A 21,078-nucleotide genomic window follows, 5' to 3' on the forward strand; every position below is an offset into this window, starting at 1 on the left:
ATTTCAGGGAAACCTTTACCTGTGCCAGACTTGTCTCCATTACAGGCCTTTGGTGTGTATTCAGGTGTACTGCTGCAACGACATCTGTGCACAAACCATATACCCATGCAAGGTTCTGTTGAGACTTGTAGGTTCAGCAGAAGCCAAAGGATTATGGCTCGATGTACCTGTAGGAAGTTAAAAGGATCGTAATTTCTCCTTTTTTCCTAGTTAGGAAGCCAATTATATTTCTGTAAATGATAGACTGAGTAGTTGAAGGTACTAATGGCGGTAGTGTTTAAGCATCTTATGTTGCACTGGTCAAATGATAGCTAATCTTACCTTAATTTTTGCGGTTGCTGTGATTTTGTGTTTACATGTATCACTTCATTTCACATAAGCTGCCTTTTGTACCTGTTTCTGAGGAAAGTATTTTGGCAATATGCGAAATGCCTGTTAGGTCTTGTTTTGCAGTGTAAGGGTGTGGTGAATGATTTGCTACATTGTCATAAAACATTATAGTATCTCAAGTTCTAAGGAAGGCGAGTACTTAATAGAGAGATTTGTGGCTTTAGGTATGCTGACATGAGTTATAGGAGAAGATCTCATTCTTTGACTTGATTTCTGGTTTTGGTTTTCTCTGTGAAACGTGGCCAAAGTGCAACTGTTTTTTTTTTTCCACCACGCGATTTGACGTATAGCATGTTCATATAACACGTGGACCACGGTTGTTTCCTCAGTCTACTCTGCTGTGGTTATTTATGCAGTCCAAAGTGCTCCAAAAATTGTGGTGTTGTGTTCTTGTTAGTCCCTCCTTTTGTAGCTTTTCTCTTGAGCTCTGCCTCCTAGTTGCTCTTCTAATCGTTTCCTGCGTCTGTCATCTGTATCCTCCTCTTGTTCTGTTTCCTGTGGGCAACGCTTTTCCGTTTTAATTCTTCCTTGAAATTTCGACCTGGTGCTCTGGGTTAGCCTATCACCCGGTGGTTTGTGTGGGTAACACTTTACTGCAGGGGTTTGATCGTAGGAAGCTGTTCATCTGAAATGGTTGGCAGGCAGGACTGCCCCGTAACAACTGGGCATGACAAGCTGTCATGCCTCTGTCTTGGACCTCTTCACCTCCAATAAAAAGACTGCAGCCGGAATGTGACTGACAATTTCGTTATTGATGCATGAGGCAGAATAAACTGCAGGCTGTATATCTCTAGTTTAGATGATATTACAGTTGAATCATTTTTCTCCATGATCTAAGCTGATGTGACTCAGAAAAATGACATCATGTCACCCCATAGTACCGCTTCCTACTTCTACAATTATGCCTGTTCTATAATTATGCCAATTTTTTTTCTTATCAGGACTCCTTCTGCTTCCCCTCACCCTGAGCAAAGATATTGCTAAATACTTCAAAAGGAGATGCATGAATCTAACACCTAACTTTCTAGGCTAAGGACTATCCAAAAACGCTTCCTGGTAATTCACTGAAGAGCCAGGCACTTAGACCATTGCATTGACTTTGACTGCAAGCTTTCTAAATCATTTGTAAGAGCAATAGGCCTTGGTCGAAAACGAAGGAACTTGTGCATTTAAGTATGTTTCATTTAAAAGAAGTGCCAGGGACTCATCAGGGAGTAAATAGGTATTAAGGACAGTCCTCAAATTTAGTTTAATACTAACTCAACAATTTTTAAGTGCTTTTGCTGTATTCTAGTTTGTAATTCTGCTCGTTTGTCCACAATAAAGAATATTTTCTGTGCTGCTTTTGCCTGTGTTACAGCTGCATTTATTAATGTGCTGCAGGTTTGGATGTGCATTGCCGTTTAACAGAACCTCTTGGAATGAGAATAGCAGAGTTCCCTTTGAATCCTATGTTTGCAAAGATGCTTCTGGAATCAGGTAGGACAGAAAAATTCAGATTTTCTTCATAGTTTTGTGCATAAAGTAGAAGATACTGCTTCTAGTAATTGTTGTGTAGTATCGGACATTTACTAAACTTGGAACAAACTATATGATATGCTTAGTGAAAAGAAAAGACTTGATTGAGCTCACAGTCCTCTCTAATAAAGTTAATTAAAATCTAATCAATTTGTCTTTGAAGCTTCCTATTAAAAATATTCCCTATTATACTCAAAAATCCAATAGTATACGTGTTTTAGTTTGATATACGATAAAAATATTCTGCTTTTCCTCTGCATTTTCCTGTGTTTTGTTAAGTTGAAGGAAAGAGGATTTCCATGACTGAATTTCTCTGCTTACTCTTCAGGAAATTTTGGCTGCTCCCAGGAGATTTTGACCATTGCTGCCATGATGCAGATCCAAAACATCTTTGTGATCCCTCCAAGTCAAAAATCGCAGGCTGTAAGTTCAGTCATGTTGTTTTTTGGATAGTTCAATATTTCTAAATTTCTGCCAAGTACCTGTTAGACTTTGCAAATTTGTATTAAAATGAAACAAGGTCTCTGACTCTACCTGTTGGTTAGAGATAAAAGGAGAAGTTGAATAACAGTGAGAGCCTTGCAATCCTTTGCTAGTGCCAAAGCTGCCTCCTGAGGACCAGAAAAATGAAGGGTTATAAACCAATATTTGTCAGCGCCAGGGTTTGTTAAAGAACCACCCCCTCTGTCCCCAAATTAAAAGAAACAAACAAACTTTCTTTTGGCAAGAACAAAATGAAGGAATTAGGATACCTTAATAGGTGGCAGGTACCAAATTTTAATGTATCCCTCTCTTGCGTTTTTGGAGTCTATTTTCAATTCATTTTTTTAATTTCGATTTTGGAACGTGTCCTAGACACATATGTGCTATTAAAAGATTGATTATTGCCTAGAAGTGCTGTACTTTATGGTAAGAGTTAGAATAGTCCCTGAGAAATATTGAAAGTGATGGGAACTGAAGGTATTGGAAATGATTGTTGCAAAAATCAATCTGCCTATAATAATATATTTCTTTTCCTCCAGGCCAGGCAACACAGAAAGTTTGCTGTGGAAGAGGGTGATCATCTCACTATGCTTAATGTTTATGAAGCCTTTGTCAAAGTGAGTCGGTTTGCGTGCATGTGCATTTGCAGGAATGGGGAGAGTCCCTAATTCTGAATCTGGAAGCTCTGGATATGACATCCTCAAAGTTGTGCACTTGTCAGGGCTATAAAATGATAGTTTAGCTTTTAAAGATATTTAGTATTAAATAAATATTAGTATAAATAAGTATTAGATAATAATTATTTAAAAAAGCCCCTCATCCAAAACAATCAGGCACCAATTGAAATTTGGCCTGTAAAATTTTAAATCTGCGTAATTCTCTTGAAAATATCCACACGCAGAGACTCTTGGAATAAGTGTTGGCTGCTAGAGAAATAACACTTTGCACAGAGAAAACCAGTGAAAACAATGTACAGGAAAGTCTGTTTACGTTTTGAGATTGAAAACTGAGACAAATATATGATATGAAGCATTTGTGTGTGAGAATGGAATGACTGATGCTGTTCTCCTTCACTGTGTATGACGAAATGAAGTACACTTTTAGAAGATATCCCATGACATTTGTTCTGCTCCTATTTAGAAGTTATTTGAAATATGTTTTGCAGTTCCTGGCAGTATGCAGTCTTGCTAGTTGCTCCTTAAATAGGTAATTTTCAGGGAAAATGACGGTAAATATCTTGTAGGAGACAGGAGGAAAAAAAAAACAGCATAAGAAGAATAAGAGTATGTGACTTGAAAGAGCGAGTTTGTTGTTTTGTTGATGGTATTCGATTGTAACTTTTTTTGTCTTCTCACTGTTTAGCACAGCAAGAGCTCTCAGTGGTGTCAGGAACACTTTCTAAACTACAAAGGCCTTGTGAGAGCTTCTGTTGTAAGAGAACAGCTGAAAAAGCTTCTTGTCCGCTTTAAAGTACCAAACTCGTCCAGTGAAGGTGAAGACTTGCTTGCTTTTTTTGTTTTTGTTTGTTTGTTTGTTTTTGAACTTGTGGCTTAGTTTATGTTGATGGTAGTCTGCAAATTGTCAATGTACTTCCTGCTTTTCATGTAACTTTTGAAATATTTTCTCCCTGGCTTAAAAATAATGTTAAATCAAACCAAATATTTTCCTAGAAATGACTGTAAAAGAGCAACATAGGCTGTTTTGACAATTAGTATTTATTCCAATCTTAAAAAGTTAAAATTTCCAGCAAGGTAATATAGAGATTATCACCATTGATAATGGTCAGATTTAGAAAGACTCAGGGATAAGTCACCCAGTTCCTTTTTTTGCCTTTTCAAAAAGGTCTTTTTCTACTATGTTCAATATATTATACAGACATTGGGATTTGATTTTCAGCTGTGTTGACAGTGTGTGGTTGCCATGAATAGGTCTCAGCGCTTAGCTCCAGCTGCTTTGAAGACTGATTTTTCAGTGCTTAGCTGTCACACAAGGTTGCTCTAAGGACTATGAGACTATCTTCATGGAGACACCAGTGGCAACAGTAGATTTTTACATAGTAATTTTGATTTGCTGTGAAATTGAAGTGAAAAAAGGAGTGGAAGGTCTGTTTTGCCTTCAAGCCTTTGCTGTCAAAGCCTGATTAAGTGCAAAACCTGGTTTTAGGTGATTAGGTGGATTTAAAGGCTTTTTTACTGTTGCATTGACTCATTTCACCAAAAAAAAAAAAAAATCTTTTCTTCAGGTGATCCAGATCCAGTTTTGAGGTGTATAGTTTCTGGATTCTTTGCTAACGCAGCTAAATTCCACTCTACAGGAGCTTATAGGTAAGTATATGTAGTTTCACTGGAACTGTTGTTTAGTTTAACAGATTCTTTTGACTTGATAAATCTAAATGTAATCGCCAAATGACAAACTAATGCTTCTCTAGATACTTGCAATAAGAAATACATGGCAATTGATTTAATAAATCTTTGAAGTTTTCTATTTTCATACTGCTTCAATGTTTCTCTCTATTTTTTTTTTTGCAAGTATATATAAGCGATTAGAGATATTGAAGTGAGTAGCTGTTACTGATAGTAATTAGCTTGTGTTAATACAAGCAAGTATTATGTTGCTTTTGTAGGACTTCCAGTGCACTGAATAAAGGCCTGAAACCCTACTTTTTCATTTAATATAGGTAGAAATCTTTTAGGACATTAAATTCTCAATCATTCCTTTGGCCAGGATTTAAGCCTGGTTTCACCTGAAAGCCTTTTCATTAAATGTGAGCGCTTTTACTTTGCTGCAGCTCTTTCACTGTTGCCTTTTATTAATGTTCTGGCTGAGAATGAAGAGAAGCAAATGTTAAATAATAAACCTACACACAGTCTGAAATAGTACCTTGCTTTCAAGGACCATACGTGATGACCATGAACTTCATATTCATCCCACTTCAGTGTTGTATGCAGAGAAACCTCCACGCTGGTAAGTTAGAGCTGCTTTTTCCTCCTTCGTGATCTAGATGAGTCATTCTGGAGCATCCAGGCGTTTGCATGAGTGACTTTGCTCCATTAGCGGAGCAATGAATGTAGGAGACCATGGTTCCCACAGTGAGGATTCAAACAGTATTTTCCTTATAACTGTTTATAGGCAATATCCCAGTAAAACAGGAAAATGGAGTGTTGTTTACACTATCAAAAAATTGCAGAAGTTGGAAAGCAGAGTCAGGCGACCCTTTCTGAATAAGTACCACGTCTTCCACTGCAAATTGCTCTCTGAGTAGTCTCTTTGCATAGATAGAACTGGGGTTAATTACTTTTTATTAAGCCTATTTAATAAATGTCCTGTCAAATAGGTTTTGCAGTAATTGTATATGGCTTGCTAGAAGAGGGCGTATGTATAAAATGCATGAGGCAGAACGTTTGACAGAAGTTATGGTTGTCTAAAAGATTGATGAAAAAAATAGTTGTACTTTCATGTTAGCTGGGGTGTTGTGACTCCGTTTGTGTGCCAAAAGTGCTGAGTTAACAAAGGGAAATGTGTTTCTAGCTACCAGGTCAGGATGATCAACCTAAAGTATTTGAACTCTTGTCCTCCTTTACACCGAATGTACAGGGTTTGTAGAAGTGTAACTGATGGTGAACTTAGCCACCAATTACACTGGCTCACAAAACAGAAGTGAATCCAGCTCACTAGGTCTTATCTGTGTCGTTTCTTCAGGGCTGAGCAGAGCAGGGTGTAGCTAAACTAATTTTTACCACTGAAATCAGCCTGCATCTCTGCTTTTTTCCCCGTTATTCTTAACCTGTTGTCACTGCTTTTAAGAATAAACTACAGTTTGTTATTAATAGTAAGAAGAATACTTGGCAGATATACTGAAATTTTCCAGCTTGCAGTAGATGACTCCTGAAAGAGGTTGGGTTATGAGAGGTTGGCAGAACTGCAGGAAGAAAATACGATCATCTGGAAAGGAAAGTTTGGAGGTAGGAGAGTACTGAAAGAATTCCTTGTACCAGTACACACCTCCTGCATCATCTTAGCTGAAGACTTAAGTACTGCAGCAATCAGCCTTTAGATGTTTAGCCCTCAGAGTGGAATCTCCATCCTGGTCTTGGGCATTTCCAGGCACATAGAGAAGTAGAGCTGCAGACATTTGGAAGTCTTAACGGCCAAAGACTTAAGACTCTGTTTGCTTCACTGCCTGTGTGGTGTAGGTGGCAGCAGCTTTGCTGGAGTTTTCAGGAATATTAATGCTAGGATTAACTCTCTTTTGGATCCCTGTGCTGTGGAACGGGCGCATGGCTGCCTCCCAAAGGCCATGTGGTATTGTCGTTGCCGGCTTTAGCATCCTGCTAGCAACCCCAGCTTCAGTACTACTACGGTTTGGGAGCCCCTCCAGCACTAGTGTGTATGGTTCAATTCTCTACCCGTTACAAGTGTATATAAAAAGTGTTCTCATTTGTTTTTATTTTCCTTGGATTTCTGTTCAGTTGTAGTCGTGAGGTTAGTATGTGCCTGGCTGGATTTGGCAGAGGAGAGAATTTTGCACTCTTTCTTCTTTACTCTGGGAGCAAATATCAGTTAATGAGAGACCACAAGCCTTGTAGATTCGCAGCTTTGCTGTGTATAGAAGGCAGATAATGACATTATGGTTTTGGTGACTAAGAGTTCAGAGTGTGGGTTTGTGCTTCCTTGTTTAAAAATGACTTTCCCTGCAGAAAGGTGGCTTTAGAGATAGATTGCCTCTTCTGTTCATGCTGGCTGCCAGAAGCGAGTCCGCATGGCTGCCTGTTTCTAAATCTCTAACCAGGATATGTTCCAGCATTTGTTAAAACTGATTACTTCGTGTAATCCTTATGCTGGTTGTATGCAGACAGGCACCAGGTATAGTCGTGCTGTAGATCTAAGGTTTTGGTGCCTTTGATGTCCTCCTCATGCTATCACATAGTAACTAATGTTCTCTTCTTGAAATTGTTGTTATGAGTCATCTTGACCCCATAGTTAGAAATGGTCTTTCTATTTATACCTTGCATCTCTACTCCCTGGTAGTATGTGAAGATGTTTTTAATGGCAGTTTAAAAGCTGTCTTAACGTAGAGTACTCTCAATGTAATGTTGAGTACGCAATGTAATATTTTACGTACAATGTAATGATGAGTACACTCATCCGAAGAGAAGTAGGTAAGAGGCTGTATTATAACCTGCAGACTCTCTTGTCATGCTGTGAATAGTACCACTGGCACTTTATTTGTGAAACTGTCTAAATATGCTGTTAATCACCTGTCTCCTTGATTGCTTTGTAACAGTTGTTGTCTATCTATCTGTCCCTCTCCTAGGGTAGTCTACAATGAAGTCATACAGACCGCCAAATACTACATGAGAGATGTGACTGCCATTGAGTCTGCATGGCTCTTGGAATTGGCACCTCATTTTTACCAGCAAGGAACGGTACGGCATTGGCATAGAGCCCAAACCATTGTATTTATATTAGCAGTTCCTGCATCTAAAGTTTTAAGTCTTTGTTTTTAGTCTGTTTAATGGTATAAAAATTAATTTGGGTTTGCTTCATAATAGTGGTTTTAATGTAGAGCCTCAGTGGCTCTGTGCCTAGACCTTATGTGCCTAGGCTTTTGAGGAAGCTAGATTTGACATTAGTTAGGGCCATGGCACTCAAAGTCAGGCCTTAGTTCAAATTCTTTATTAAAACAAGAACAACAAAAAACCTTATATATGGAATCTCCTGCCAAGCATTGCCAACTCAACTTTGAAAATGATGGTGGTTGTGGAACTATCCATTGGCTTGTATTCCTGCTAGTAGCCAGCAATGTATTATCAGATAGATATAGTATTTGGTTTTATTTTTTGTGCACCCGTCTCCCAGCTAGTCTCCCTTTAGCTGAACGGCTGATTTGAAAGCAGATTAGGTTTTGACGTTGTCAAGCTGAAGGCCGTATGGTGGCCTTAGCCCTCTGGAAGATGTCCATATAATCCACCACCTTTAGTGGAGATAACATTGCTCCTAGTCCTGAACAGGAACAGCCACAGCATCCAGCTTTTGAAAAGTGCTTACACGGGACATAAGAAAAGAGGTGACTGGAAAGGCGGCGAGGTTTCATACTGTTCATGGATTTCTAAATAGCATTGGGTAGTATATGCAAAAGTAAACCAATAGCAAGTAACAAAACATGAAATACTATTCCTGTATTCTCATGGTAACAGTCTGTAGACCGTTGCATCTTGCTTCCTTTTTTTCTTGCTAAAATTTCTGAACTCTCTGCAAGGTTAACCTTGTGGAGATTGTTGTAGTAACAAGCTTGTGTATTATGTGGATATTGAGTGGAAGAAATGCGCTGGTATGTCAAACATATGCAAAATAAGAGATTTGCTTATACATACAAACAGCCATGTTGCAAAAGTGGATGTTTTCAATTTATACAGCTGCTACCTAATTTGACATTTTGGAGTATCTCACGCTTGTTTCTTTTCACTTCCTGGGGCTTTGGGGAAAAAGTATAACACTGTGCTGCCTAGAGCAACTCAGGACATAGCTATGTGATTACAGCCAACAACAGCGTTGGCATCTGTCCGTGTAATTGACTTGAGAGGTTTTTTTTATGTTGAGCTTGGCTAATTCATCTCAGTTATCCAGACACTTACCATCCATAAATGAACTTTCTAAGTAGTTGAATATTTTCGGACTTTTATTCCATAATGCATTTGATAGAGGTAGTAATGACCCCGCAGGGCAGACCCTTGAGTCTTTAACTGCTGTTTGACATATGTTCTGCAAGCATGGCGTAAAAAGGAAACGAGCCAATGTTACAGTTGTATCAAATCTACCTCTGGAATAATTCATCCTTCTGACTCGCATATTTACTTGCTGTAGCATCCCATACATAACGTACCTTATGATATGACCTCTCCATGGGCTAAAACCTGGAGTGAGGTTTTCCTTTAGGTAGGTTCTGTTGGGGAGTGTGATTCGGTGACTCACTTAGGCAAAACTTCGATTGCTTTCTGTAAGTGAAGAAGAGTTGTCCTGATTTGCATTGCCTACCGTGCTGAGAGAACATCTTTTTCAAGGCAGTGCTGCCACTATTGTAGATATTCTGTAAAATTACATCAGGACCTAGTTCTTACCATTGTCACCCTTTTTGATTTGATAGAGACAAACTCTGTTAAGTTTGCAGCATGTCCAAAGCATCATTTTCATCCTAAAGGAAATGGAAGATATTGAGGCTAGAGCTATTTTTGAGGGAAATTACCTTTTTCAGTTTGGCCAGTTACTATCTTCATGAGCCAAAGAGTTTAGCTGTATTTATAGAATGTTTAAAAATAAGAAATATGCCTGTTGTTTGTTTAAAGCCTCGGATTATACACACGTTTTCATTAAGCAGGCAATTACAAAACACACAAATATATATTAAATTATACTCATTCATACCCTTTTTATGCTAGAAGATATATCTTTGTGCTAGGAAGAGATTTTGAAATACAGGAATTTTTATTCCTTTATCAAGTTAAAAATGAATTAAAAGTGAATAGGACTCTGTATTAAAAGATTTTCTTCTGTAATTTGATCACAGTCTTGATCAGTTATGCTTCCTTCCAACTTCTGCAGTGGTTTGGAAGGCTTTTATTCTTGTTTTCATTCCATGTTTTTTTGCACACTTATTTTCTTCAACAGCATAGAGGTTCAAGGGTCTAATGAAACCGCAGCTGCGATGTTAATGTATCAGTTAAAATCTTATGCTTCATATATGGATTCCCAGTGTCTGTATGTGCAGATGTTCTGTTAGGAGGACATGTTTCTTTCTGTGCACTTTTACACGGTGATAAATTGTTTCCAGTGGGAATTTGGGCATATACTTGCAATTACTACAGAAGTATTAGAAGATGATATTTTATACCAACCCAAAAAATCACTTTAGGATATGTGTAGTTTTTAGACTTCATAGATTTATTTTAGCTTTATTAATAACAAGCAGGGCTTGGGAGGGGTGATGTTTGCTACTTTTATGAGGATTAATTTAATTCAGGGTTAATTAAATTGAAGACTGAGTGCATTCTAATAAAACTTTTCTAAATTGTGCCATATGCTAAGCAGTTTTTCTTTTCTTCTTGCAGCATCTTTCCTTGAAAACAAAAAGGGTCAAAGTAGATGACAACTGATTTGACAGTACTGAAGTCTTGTGACATCAGATGCAGAACCTACCTGTGAGGTGAAGCTGGCTACAGTCCATTCAGCAGTCAGTTCATTAGCAATTTGGCCTTACATCAATTTACATGTTTAAATGCCTGTCAGGTTCTATAGGGGTTTGTGCTTGACCAGTACGTTGTAAGCCTATTGGAGCTTGCGTTGTGGACGTTCTGTTCCTTGCCTAATTGACCACTGTTGTTAACCTGGGCATGAGCTCAAACCTTGGGGAGGGAAACCGAGTCGCTAGAGCGGTACAGCTGCCTTACGAGAGTGGGGAGTGGGGTACCCTGCCTTCTGTTACCTGGAGCACTGTGACTACTACTGGCTAAACTGAGACTCGCTCCTAACAGGAGATAGCTCAGGACAATGAACTAGCCTTTGCAATGCAAAGGGCTGCCATGGAAACATTGATTTCATGTGTTTGGCTGTCCCGAACTGATGTAACTTGTGCTCCCAAGGAGTGAAAGTTTCCTGGTTGCCCCTAGTTCCCATATGCTGTAACAGTCATTCTGTAGGTTGCATCGTATTTAAAATACGTGGTTTCCATACATGAGACTTGCTGCTCGGAGAGGAGGGAGGAGGATTAGCTCAGCCTTTTTGAGAAGATCTTTAAATTTTTCTCCATCAGGGGACTGTACATATATTTTTCACAATTGTTCATGTTCACAGGTGCAGCTTTATTTATTTGTATTTTTTTTCTCCTCTACAAGAGAAAAGATGCTAGCCTATCACCATTTGGAAATCCCAGAAAATTGTGACGGGTATATCATGGAACACTGTTTTTAGCCTACGTTGTTCAGCAAAGATGAAAATGTTTTGTACTTTCCTAATAACGAGCACAGTCCTATATATTTTTTATTAAGTATCTGTTCTTTGCTGCTTGGGACTTATCTTCTTGCTGCAAGAGAAGGATGCTCCAAACAGTTGCTGGTTTAACAGGGACTCCATGGCTACTTATTCATAAAAACCTGTACCTTTCTGTGTTTAAACAAGGTAGCTTGGATGCCTTTATTTATTTTTTCCTGCCATTTTAATATTTATTTTAGAAACGCATTGCTTGAAAGTTTTATTTTTGTAAGGCAGTTGACTTGGTAGATTCATTTCTGGCACGTTAACTACAATTGTAATTTCATTTTTTTAAAAAAAAGTATGTAAATAAGTGAAATTTTCTACGTAGGATGAATGTCTTCCTCTTCTCAGGATTGCCTTGAAAATATTCTTGGTTGTCTTTACCTTTTCCTTTTAAAACACCTGCAGAGAATAACGTGTTCTGTTATGTGCGATACATGGTCTATGTACTGATTACCAGCACAAAAAGATGTACCAGTCCCAATATATGGCACCAACAGCATGACAAACTATATCACCTCCTTTTTTGTTTTCCTTGTGAACCTCATCTTCTCTGTGTTACTTTCTTAGAATGGAAGCCCTTTGGGGCAGGGACTGATTCCTAGCCAGAGCCAAGAGCATTGTTGGCACTTGCTAAAAAGATACAACATGCTTTTTTTTTTTTTTTTCTTTTTTTCTCCTAAAGGATCAGAGAAAGAATTGAATATGAAGACTTGTAAAATGTCCATGTCTCTCTGTCCTCTGGAAATATTCTTAAGAAAAATAAAACCCTTGAATCAAGGAAGCTTGAAAATGCATCGCTTCAGCCTATCTGAGTAGTGTGTGACTTCCCAGCATACACTGGGTGGTTGTATTGTGCAGGTCTAAATTTTGATGTGCCACTTAATTTGCCACTTCTGAGAATTTTGGCTGCGCTTGGATCCTGTTCTCCAGGTGCTCTGCTGCCTGGCTGTGCATTGGCAAAATACTCTCTTTGAATGATAGTGACTCCTGCTAGGCTAAGAACCTAGGGATGTGAAAGCTTTGCAATGTGCTGCAAGCAGTTGGTCCTGTGTAAGTATGAATGTAATAGGTCCGTGAAAACAAAAACAGAAACTGAGACTTCATGAGTCTTCATGGCAGGGTAGGTAATTTTAGCTAGGCTGCTGAGGTATTGCCAGAGGTGCACGCACCGTTAGTATAAGCGGCTTTTAGACTGAAGATGTGGGCTAAGAATGAGTTTGTTGGTATCTAAAGTTAAGGTATCTTTAGAGAGAAAGCGCTGCTTTCATCAGAAACGTGGAGCCTTTGAAGGCATTTGAAGTCAGAACCCTAAAACTTAAAAGGTCTGAAAAATCTCTTTACTTTGTTAAACTTTGGCCTACAGCTCTCTGCTAATGTTTGTATGTAGCACTGTGCTTTAAATAACTTTGAATAACGAAATGGGAAACTCTGCCATGTTGTTGGCTCTTTGCTGGATAAACAGTCTGTGTGCCATTGCGGGGGAGGCTGGAGTTATTTGAAGATGTTTTGAAGGAGATTATGCATCAGTTTAAATTTTGTTTTCAGGGAAAGATTATAACGCATTAGGCTCTTGCATTAAAATACCATTTGAAACACAAATAGAAGTTATGCCCCCACTGGCAAGGAGATGCGTGTTTTGAAAAAGTGAATCTACGACCTATTGATGTCAAATTACCATGGGGAAAAGAGAAGCTGTAGTCCTGAAGCCCATCAGCGAGTGCTGTCAGTGTTTCTGCTCATGACTTCAGTACTGTCAGTTGCAGAAAAAGATGAAGCTAAATTGGATTAAAAATTCAACCAAGACCATATTAATTGAAATATATTTCTCATCCTGTAGGTTAAAAATAATTCTGGTAAGCTGATAGAAAAACAATCACAGTTCTTCCTCGTTAATGTGAAGAAAGAGACCAGCAATTAAAAGATGAAAATTCAAAAAAGTAAAAGCAAATAAGTGTTTAGGGAGGTGTAACTATCATATTTTCCGTGTGCCTTATGATTAAAAATACCCTATATGTGACCCAGATGCATAAGGATTGATTAGTCTGGATATTTTGTGGATGAATAGGGTATATGATTGAGCCATGTGTGCAGCAGTGTTCCTTAAACTTCAGGATAATGTGCTGTGATTTTTTTTTTTTTTTTTAAGCTAGGTTACTTACCTGTTACAATAAGCACGTTACAGGCAGGCTTTGGAAAAACGTGGTAAGTCAGATTGCGTACATCTTTCAACCAAAAAAAAGGAGTTTATCAGAATTGGCTATCTGCTTTTCTCTGTGACTCATTCTAGATTCTGATGGTTCAGACGTGCTCTGGCTCGTGGCCCAGGGCAAACAGCAAATACTGTTTCCTGGTGCAACGAATGGAAAAACAGGACGGAGATGCTAACCCAGGGAGAGCGTGGAGCAGCGTTTCTGTGTGGGAGAAGAGAGGGCCGTAACACGTTCAAACTGCTTTTGGTAATTCCAGCCTTATTCTGGAAAGACGTTTCTAATTACAAGGGAGGACTGGGCCAACATCTCCTGTCAGGAGAGCAGGTCGGGGGGAGGTGGGAGGAAGAGCAGGGAAGCAGGGAGAGATCTGAAGGCAGGGAAGGTGCACATTAGGTGCAAAAGCTTCTGCAGTGTTAGATCACATAGTGACTCGTGCAAGTGCCTTGCTCGTTTACTCCTCCAGTTGCCATCGGACAGCTGGCTGCTGAGCTGTTGGCCTGTTTGGTGGGAAACTGGACTTCCAGAAGGTACTTGGGAGTGAATCGGCGGAGCAGTCTCACTGCGCTCATCTTCTCTGTGTGGTTTCTGGATCTTGTGATAGAGTCGTTGACCAGCAGTCTTGGAGCTGAGGGCTGGACTGCTTGTTTGAGAGGTAGGCCAGCTGCTGATGGAAAAACACAGCCGTGATAACTTCAGTGCTGCGGTTATTGAGTGAAGCAGGGCTCAGTCATTCACCTCGCGTTGATGGATGTGAGAAGCATCTGGACAGTACACCAGCTTTGGATATGGAAGGGTGATTCTATTCTGAAATGTAGTTACCAAAATCATTCCTTAGGTTTCAACAGCTTTGTTTAAAATTAGTTGCATCTTTTCTTCTGTTGGTCCTTCAGAGCCCGCTCATTTGGGAGCATGAATTTGCATCTGTAACTTTTCTCGTCCCACCGTTCTGGTAAGTATCGTTTACTGTGCTAGCTCATCGCTTTTGAGCAACTGCATGAAGGCAACTTGGAACCAGTTTTTATTAGTGTAATTTCATAATTTTATATTAATCTTTATCACGGTGACCATACTAGCAATAATTGGCAAAGAAAACAAAACAATATGACTCAGCATTTAAGATGAATATCTCCTACGGGGATTTAGAAAAAAACAAGTTGCAAGCAGTACATAAGTGGCATATGGGAAAACCTGTCCTTGTATCCAGTTTTCAGTCTCTTCTAAGACTTGCAGAGCTCTTGTCCTTGAGAGCTTGTCCATTTTTTCTGCCAATTAACAACTTTACCCGTCTCTGCAAGCTTTCTCGGAGAAATGGGCAGTTTCACTTAAGACTGGCTGCACTTTCAGAAAGGTGCCAGCAGATGGCAGGCATGAATTTCAAACACTGGTATCTCAAGGAACAAATAATTGGCCAGTTTTTAAATTATTTTCATATTCTTTAGTTTTAACATTAAGATCAGTTAAGTGATAAATGGAGGCCAGGAGGGAATGAGGAAGAAGTACTTGGTGGATGTGGGATAAAGTCAGTATTTCAAGCGTAGAGATTAGTGAAAAGTCCAGAGTGCTGTGAGCTCTGCTGGTTTAAGAAACCAACCAACCTGTAAGTCAAAAAATGCTATAGCAGCTCTTTCAATTACACCCTAAATCATAAAAATGGCACCTTTACTGTGAGCCTTAGCTGAAAGCATGGAAGAGTGTGCTGGCTGGAAGTCTGTTAATGCTTCAGGGAGATTGACAGTATTTGTTAGTGGCTTTTATACTTGGCTTATCCAATGGATCAACCACAGCTGGAATTAAAAATAAAAGACTTTTTCAGTCTTCTGCAGCTACTTCCAGCTGGAACTCTCAGATTTTCATTAAACTAAATTTGGCAACCTTCTTGGCTAGTAGAAATATTTTTTATAATAAAGAAACTAAGAATTAATAGAATCCCTCAAGTTCAAAATTTCTGCATGGAAGCTCTGTACATCTACAAAGGTCTTCCTGCAGAATCGAAGCCTAAGGCTGGAGCAGACGGACCTTATTAACAAGGTATGCGCTGGTATTCTACTGAAGGCTCGACATAAGGCTGCAAATCTTGTGGGTTACTTAGACTGTTTTTCTTTTCATACCTTGCAATGTAACTAATTTAGGTGTGTTGAATTGCTCTTCTAATATTAAATTAGTGATATTATCTTGGTTAAGGCTCCATGTTAACTTGATTGGTTTTCCTCTATGAAATATTGGTAAAATAGCAAAGTGCCTCCTTATGGGGAATGTTGTTTTAGCAAAATTGACATCCCTGGAAGGATGCCATCCATGTGTCTGTGCTAATTCTACTTAGAGAAGACTTGCTCAGAGCAGCATGATGAGGCCAGAAGTCCATGGCCTTTTATTTTGAAAGTATCAGTGTAGGTCTAAAACGTTACTCTCTCAGTGGAGAATTTGAAGGTAGGCATGTATGGGGTAGAAGCAGTGTAGGAATACCTTATTTCTTTTTGTAAGTATCCACTGCTGGCTTCGCTCGGAGACTGGATGAAATTCTTGAGATGACCTGGTGTGCTTGTTCTTAAGTATGTGCTTTGCTGAAGTTAAATGAATCTAGTCTACCCTCCCACCTGGCTCTTATCTCATTCCCAGTTTGTCCACGCTTCAGAGCGGCAGTGTCGTATCCAGTACAAAGAATTTTGTACGTAGCACTAAAAATTCTCTCTGGACTTTTCATCCTGTACTACTTTACTGGGCAGCAAAGATGAGAGTATTCTCAAAACCTACGGGAGAGGGAAGAGGAAGGAGAATAAAAAACTGCAAAGGCTTCTTGACTCCCCTCAGGCCAAGAACCAGGTTGTTTATTGCAAAAACATATTGGCAGAAAGATAATCCAGACAGTGTTTTGATGCCAGGAAACATCTTTTATGAGCCAGATGTTAAGGAACTACTACTGTTTCTCTCTTCAGGACCTGGTAAGATATCAGAATTTCTAGAAAGACCTGTGAGCTGCCCAAGAGCCCTGCTTGCTCTAGAGAGCAGTGAACAAACCATTTCAGATGTAAGGCCCAGAGTTAGGACCAGAAAGAGCTAGGCTAACGTTCTGCCAGTAACACGATCTGTTTGTAAGGTGGAGTTAATCCTTCCTCCTTCTCATTCTTTGTCTTATCTATTTTAAAAAAGTCAAACTTTTGGGGGGCTGAAGGCTATTGCCAAATGCAGCGGGGTACGTGCATGTGTATTCAGGAGCTGGCACAACAGGGCATATCTTAGCAGTTGCTTCCAGGAGTGGGAACATATAAGGGGGCTTAGGAGGAGAATGGAGAAGCCAGGAACGTGCTTTGTCTAGAAGAATAAAAGATGAGCAAAACTGCCCCCAAAAGTGCTTGTTTCCAAAGGAAATGTCCTGCCTCTCCCAAAGGCTAGATGCTCACTGACATCTCAAAGACTGCCATTAGCGGCAGGGGGAGGGGGCAGGCCGTGAGCGGAGACATTAAGTCTCTCTGCTGCTAGGTCGTGGGCACAGACGGGGGGTTAGTGTTTGTGCGAGGCATTGATCACAGCAGCCACTCTGACATGTAAATACAGGCTGAGACAGCATGAAATACCGACGGCCATTACGAGCTGTCAGACCAGTCAGAATACCGAAAAAGGCTCTTTGTGGCTCCCCAGGGAGGATGCTGGGCAGGAAGGAGCATCCGGGGGAACTCTGAGCTGCATCACAAGTGCGCAGAGCTGGGCAACGTGCAGGGGAGGGCCCTGTCTTGCTTGAAATCCCTTTGGTTTCTTGGAAATTGCCGCTGATGCCGATTTAACCCTTTGCGCTTCAGAGGGATTAGCTGGTGAGAAAGCATGTGTTACAGCGGTGAAGGATAGATCAGAGGAACCGTGGGACCCTCTTGCTTTAGGTGGAGAAAGAAGTGGAAGGCGATTCCTCCATGGCTCGCAGCTGTGTGCTTAGGGCCTGCTGCACTGAAGCATTCCCAGAGATTCCCTGTCATTCTTGGCCCGGTCACAAAATCTACCTTCATAATTGGCTTGCGGTCAGTTTGAGCACCTATGTGATAGGCAGTCACCCAGGGATCAGATGCCTGATCTAGGCAACGAGACTCACTGAAGTCCATAGAGCTACTGAGCCAATAGTTACAGCTTGTTGTTTGTGCTTCTCATTTGGAGCAGTGCAAATCTCTCTCACTGAGGTGCAAGTGAACGGGCTGCCTGTCCCCTTGCCTTTGGCTAAGGGTGCCCACATGGTTGTGGCTAAGTTATAAGGCATTCACATCTCTGAGCCTCAAGAACACACGTGAGTTAGGGGACGATTTTCAGGGTATGCAGACTCACGTTGCATTCAGACTCCCATCCTGCCAAGAAAAACATCTATGGAAAAGCTACTTTTCAGTTAATTCTTTAAATGGTGACTTGCACTGGTTAGGCATCTCAGGAAGCTCAAAGTTATCACTGTTCAAAATGTTCCCAATGATGTTTTTTGTTAACCGAGTTCATGCCACATGAGCACTTGTTATGCACACCACATGGACAGGACATCCATGTGGACAGGAACATCTGTCGTTAGTGTTGTTCATCTTTGCATATGCACCTTTCAATTTAAGGACCATTTGGAGGCCTCCTGAGGATGTTCTGTACCACCAGGAAGATCTATAAAGATGAGGGGGAAGGTCTGTGTGGAAAATATGCATCATCAATTGAACGAAGAAGAAAGCGAGGAGTCAGAGGAGGACAGCAGACACACTGTTGGTAAGAACAGTTTTTGCTATACTAGGTCCTGGATTTGCTCTATATCCTCCTCCTGTTTTCCATCTGAAACCCTTTTACAGATGCCTCTTAATTTCTCTCCCTTTGTCATCAAGCCCTTTTAAGTCTATTTAAGGGGCTCCTTGTCAGTACGGGACAAGGAGGGAAGGTGTAGGAGGAGCTCTTAGGACTAGGAAAGCTGAAATACAGGGTTATCAACTGCTCAGTCATTTCAGTGAAGTTTCCATTCAGGTTTGGAAGCTTTCTAGGGGACCTTGTACTGAAATAAGCAATAATTTCCGGAAAGACAGTTATTTTAGGCTTTGCCAGAACTCCTGTGAGAGGTGCAACGAAAGAAGAATTAAACTGAGTGTAACTGAGCTTTAGCCAGGGCAAAAAGCAGTCGGTGGCACTCGAAGCAGCACGTGGAGGCCGTCAGTGTGTAAATGCCTTTCATCGTCACAAGCCTTCCAAGGCCTAGTTCTAAGGGAAAGAATACCGTTGAAGAGTCCGGCAGTACTATGACAGACTACTCTGGAATGGGCAATTTTGTGTATTTTTACAAAAAACTAGAGGCCTTAATTGAAATAGATATCTTGTATCAGCCTCCTCTCTCCAGAATTTTATTCAAGAATGAATTTTTGACTGGAGACAGAAAAAAGTAGAACATCTGAATTTTGATGTTAGTTTGTCTCTCGCTAGGTAAATCCACTTGTAGTTCATTTCACTGGCAGTACGAGACTGTAACGTCTGCCAGATATATTGACACCCACAAACATGATGCAAACTCAGTTGCCAAAAATATTTTTGCGTTCCAGGCAACATGTTTTGAGTTTTCTAACTAAAGCTGGTTGAAAATTCTAAAATTGGAATAAGCAGATTGCTGACATCTGATATTTTTCAGTGCTGACTGATCTTTAAACATTATGCTTGATTTGAGTTGCACTTTTTCCCTCTCTTCAATTTCACTTCTAGATTTTGGGGTTTAATTATATCCTTTGCCACCATTTAATCCCTCCTGTAGACTGTGATGTAGACGCAGTCACAGGAGGAAAAGTGATAGAGAAAATAAGTCTTTGGTTGCTCCCTTCTCCTAAATTTGCCATGTTCTCTTTCTCCATCCTTTCCCACAATAGAAAGATGTAGACTTGTAAGTGAGTGTTATTCTACCACCCTTTCTATTGGAGGGGGAAAAAAATAGAAGTATGGAGATGCTTCAAAACATGGATAAAGTTTCAGAATCTTCCTTGGAGGAAAAAAAACCAAAACTTTTTTAATGGGAAGTTTTCTAGAGGAAAAAATTTTACAGCGACTACAAGTTCTAGGGATTGGAGGGTTTTCTATGAAGTGTAAAGTCAGCTGAGATCTGAAAGCAGCTGTGCCATTCTGGCAAATAGTCTGAGCAGATACACGCATCTGATCCACTGGACTGATAATCTGTTGTGAGTCAGTGTGGGTTTTAAACACCATCAGGTCCATCCTGGTGGAGGCCAGTGAGTGTGAACTGAGCCTCTTTGCACGAACAACCTGGACTTCACGACAAACTTCAGGTTACAGCCTCGCTGCAACTCTCCCATCATTCATCAGTCCAAGCTGTGTTCCGCGCACACATGCGCACACATGCACAGCACTCCGACCGCAGGGCCTTTTGAATGAAATGAGAGTCTACTACTTGAGTCTTCTGGAGGTTTCTCATTTGCTTCTGTGTGCCTGAGTTGTTTTGGCTGAATGTTTCAGTGATGCAATCAAGGCGGGAAGTACTGAGAAAGCTCATGCTATCAGCAGGTTGCTGTTAAAATCTTGGTGCTTACGTGATGCTGAATATGCAATACGGAACCTCCCTGAGTGATGCAACATAGTGGCAGATATGGCAAGCAGATCAAAATTAATGGTTGTAAGGAGCAGCTTTTCTAGGCAACTTCTTGTCTGAACAGCGAGTATGGCTCAGTGGTTTGGACAGTCTTTTAACCTCTTTGAAGATTAAATCCCTCTGTCACTGTAGTGTAAACTTGCTTTAGTTATTTACAGCTACAGGCATGAAAGAACTTTGGATGTGAGTCAGGGATCTGCAAGGTCTCACTCCTGGACCTCTGGCTCCTGGAGTGGACACCACAGCCCTGTGTAGGTGTCTAATCTGCCATGCAATGTAAAGAGATTCTTGATGCCTAAGGATAAGGTTTATGACAGCCAGGTTGCTGAGTGGAGACCTATCTAAGATAACCAGAAAAAAAGTGAGTTTGAGAGGGTAGTGCAGTTGGGAGCTCAGCTCTTTGTGGTGCTGTGAAAACTCTCTGGAACTGAGTTTCTAAAAGCCTCTCTGTGTAGTGATGTAGACGCACACAAACTGGAAAGAAAAGGTTTCCAAAACTGGAAACCCAGAATGGCGACACCAGTGGGATGGTGATGTCCAACAGTGATACAACTGTGCCACTGAATTATAAAGTCCTGAGAGAGATGAATATGGGTACACTGTTTCTTGACCTATACTAGTAAGTGTGCAGAGAGCTGCAAGGACCTAGGAGACTTACTGACTTTAGCTCTTGGGACCTTAGCACCATGCGTGACTGTACAGAATCGTCACCCTCTCTACAGGACTAGACAGATTACAGGTATATTCCTGCTCTATACGATGGCTTGGCATTTGGTGCATTCACTTAATAGGGTACACTGGGGCTTCTAAGCCCTCTTCAGTTGACGGTGGTAGAAATCCCCACCTCCAGGAGAGCATTTG

The 21,078-nt window shown here is 40.4% G+C and overlaps 1 protein-coding gene across 4 annotated transcripts in view; it reads left to right on the forward strand.

The window, feature by feature from the left end:
* Nucleotides 1–12,211, forward strand: part of DHX35 (DEAH-box helicase 35) — a 35,478-nt gene extending 23,267 nt beyond the window's left edge. For 2 of the 4 annotated variants that reach the window (XM_068912310.1, XM_068912311.1), the window contains 8 exons: nucleotides 1,774–1,869; nucleotides 2,237–2,331; nucleotides 2,931–3,008; nucleotides 3,754–3,883; nucleotides 4,634–4,715; nucleotides 5,284–5,355; nucleotides 7,706–7,817; nucleotides 10,497–12,211. In XM_068912310.1, coding sequence (XP_068768411.1) covers nucleotides 1,774–1,869; nucleotides 2,237–2,331; nucleotides 2,931–3,008; nucleotides 3,754–3,883; nucleotides 4,634–4,715; nucleotides 5,284–5,355; nucleotides 7,706–7,817; nucleotides 10,497–10,541 — 710 coding nt within the window. In that variant the 3' untranslated portion in view covers nucleotides 10,542–12,211. Of the gene's footprint in view, nucleotides 1–1,773; nucleotides 1,870–2,236; nucleotides 2,332–2,930; nucleotides 3,009–3,753; nucleotides 3,884–4,633; nucleotides 4,716–5,283; nucleotides 5,356–6,221; nucleotides 6,354–7,705; nucleotides 7,818–10,496 lie in introns of all 4 variants that reach the window. The other 2 variants (XR_011135283.1, XR_011135284.1) reach the window with 2 other exon arrangements.
* Nucleotides 12,212–21,078: the final 8,867 nt, after the last annotated feature.

This window comes from Struthio camelus, chromosome 18, assembly GCF_040807025.1.
Source record: "Struthio camelus isolate bStrCam1 chromosome 18, bStrCam1.hap1, whole genome shotgun sequence".
Classification (NCBI taxonomy): domain Eukaryota; kingdom Metazoa; phylum Chordata; class Aves; order Struthioniformes; family Struthionidae; genus Struthio; species Struthio camelus.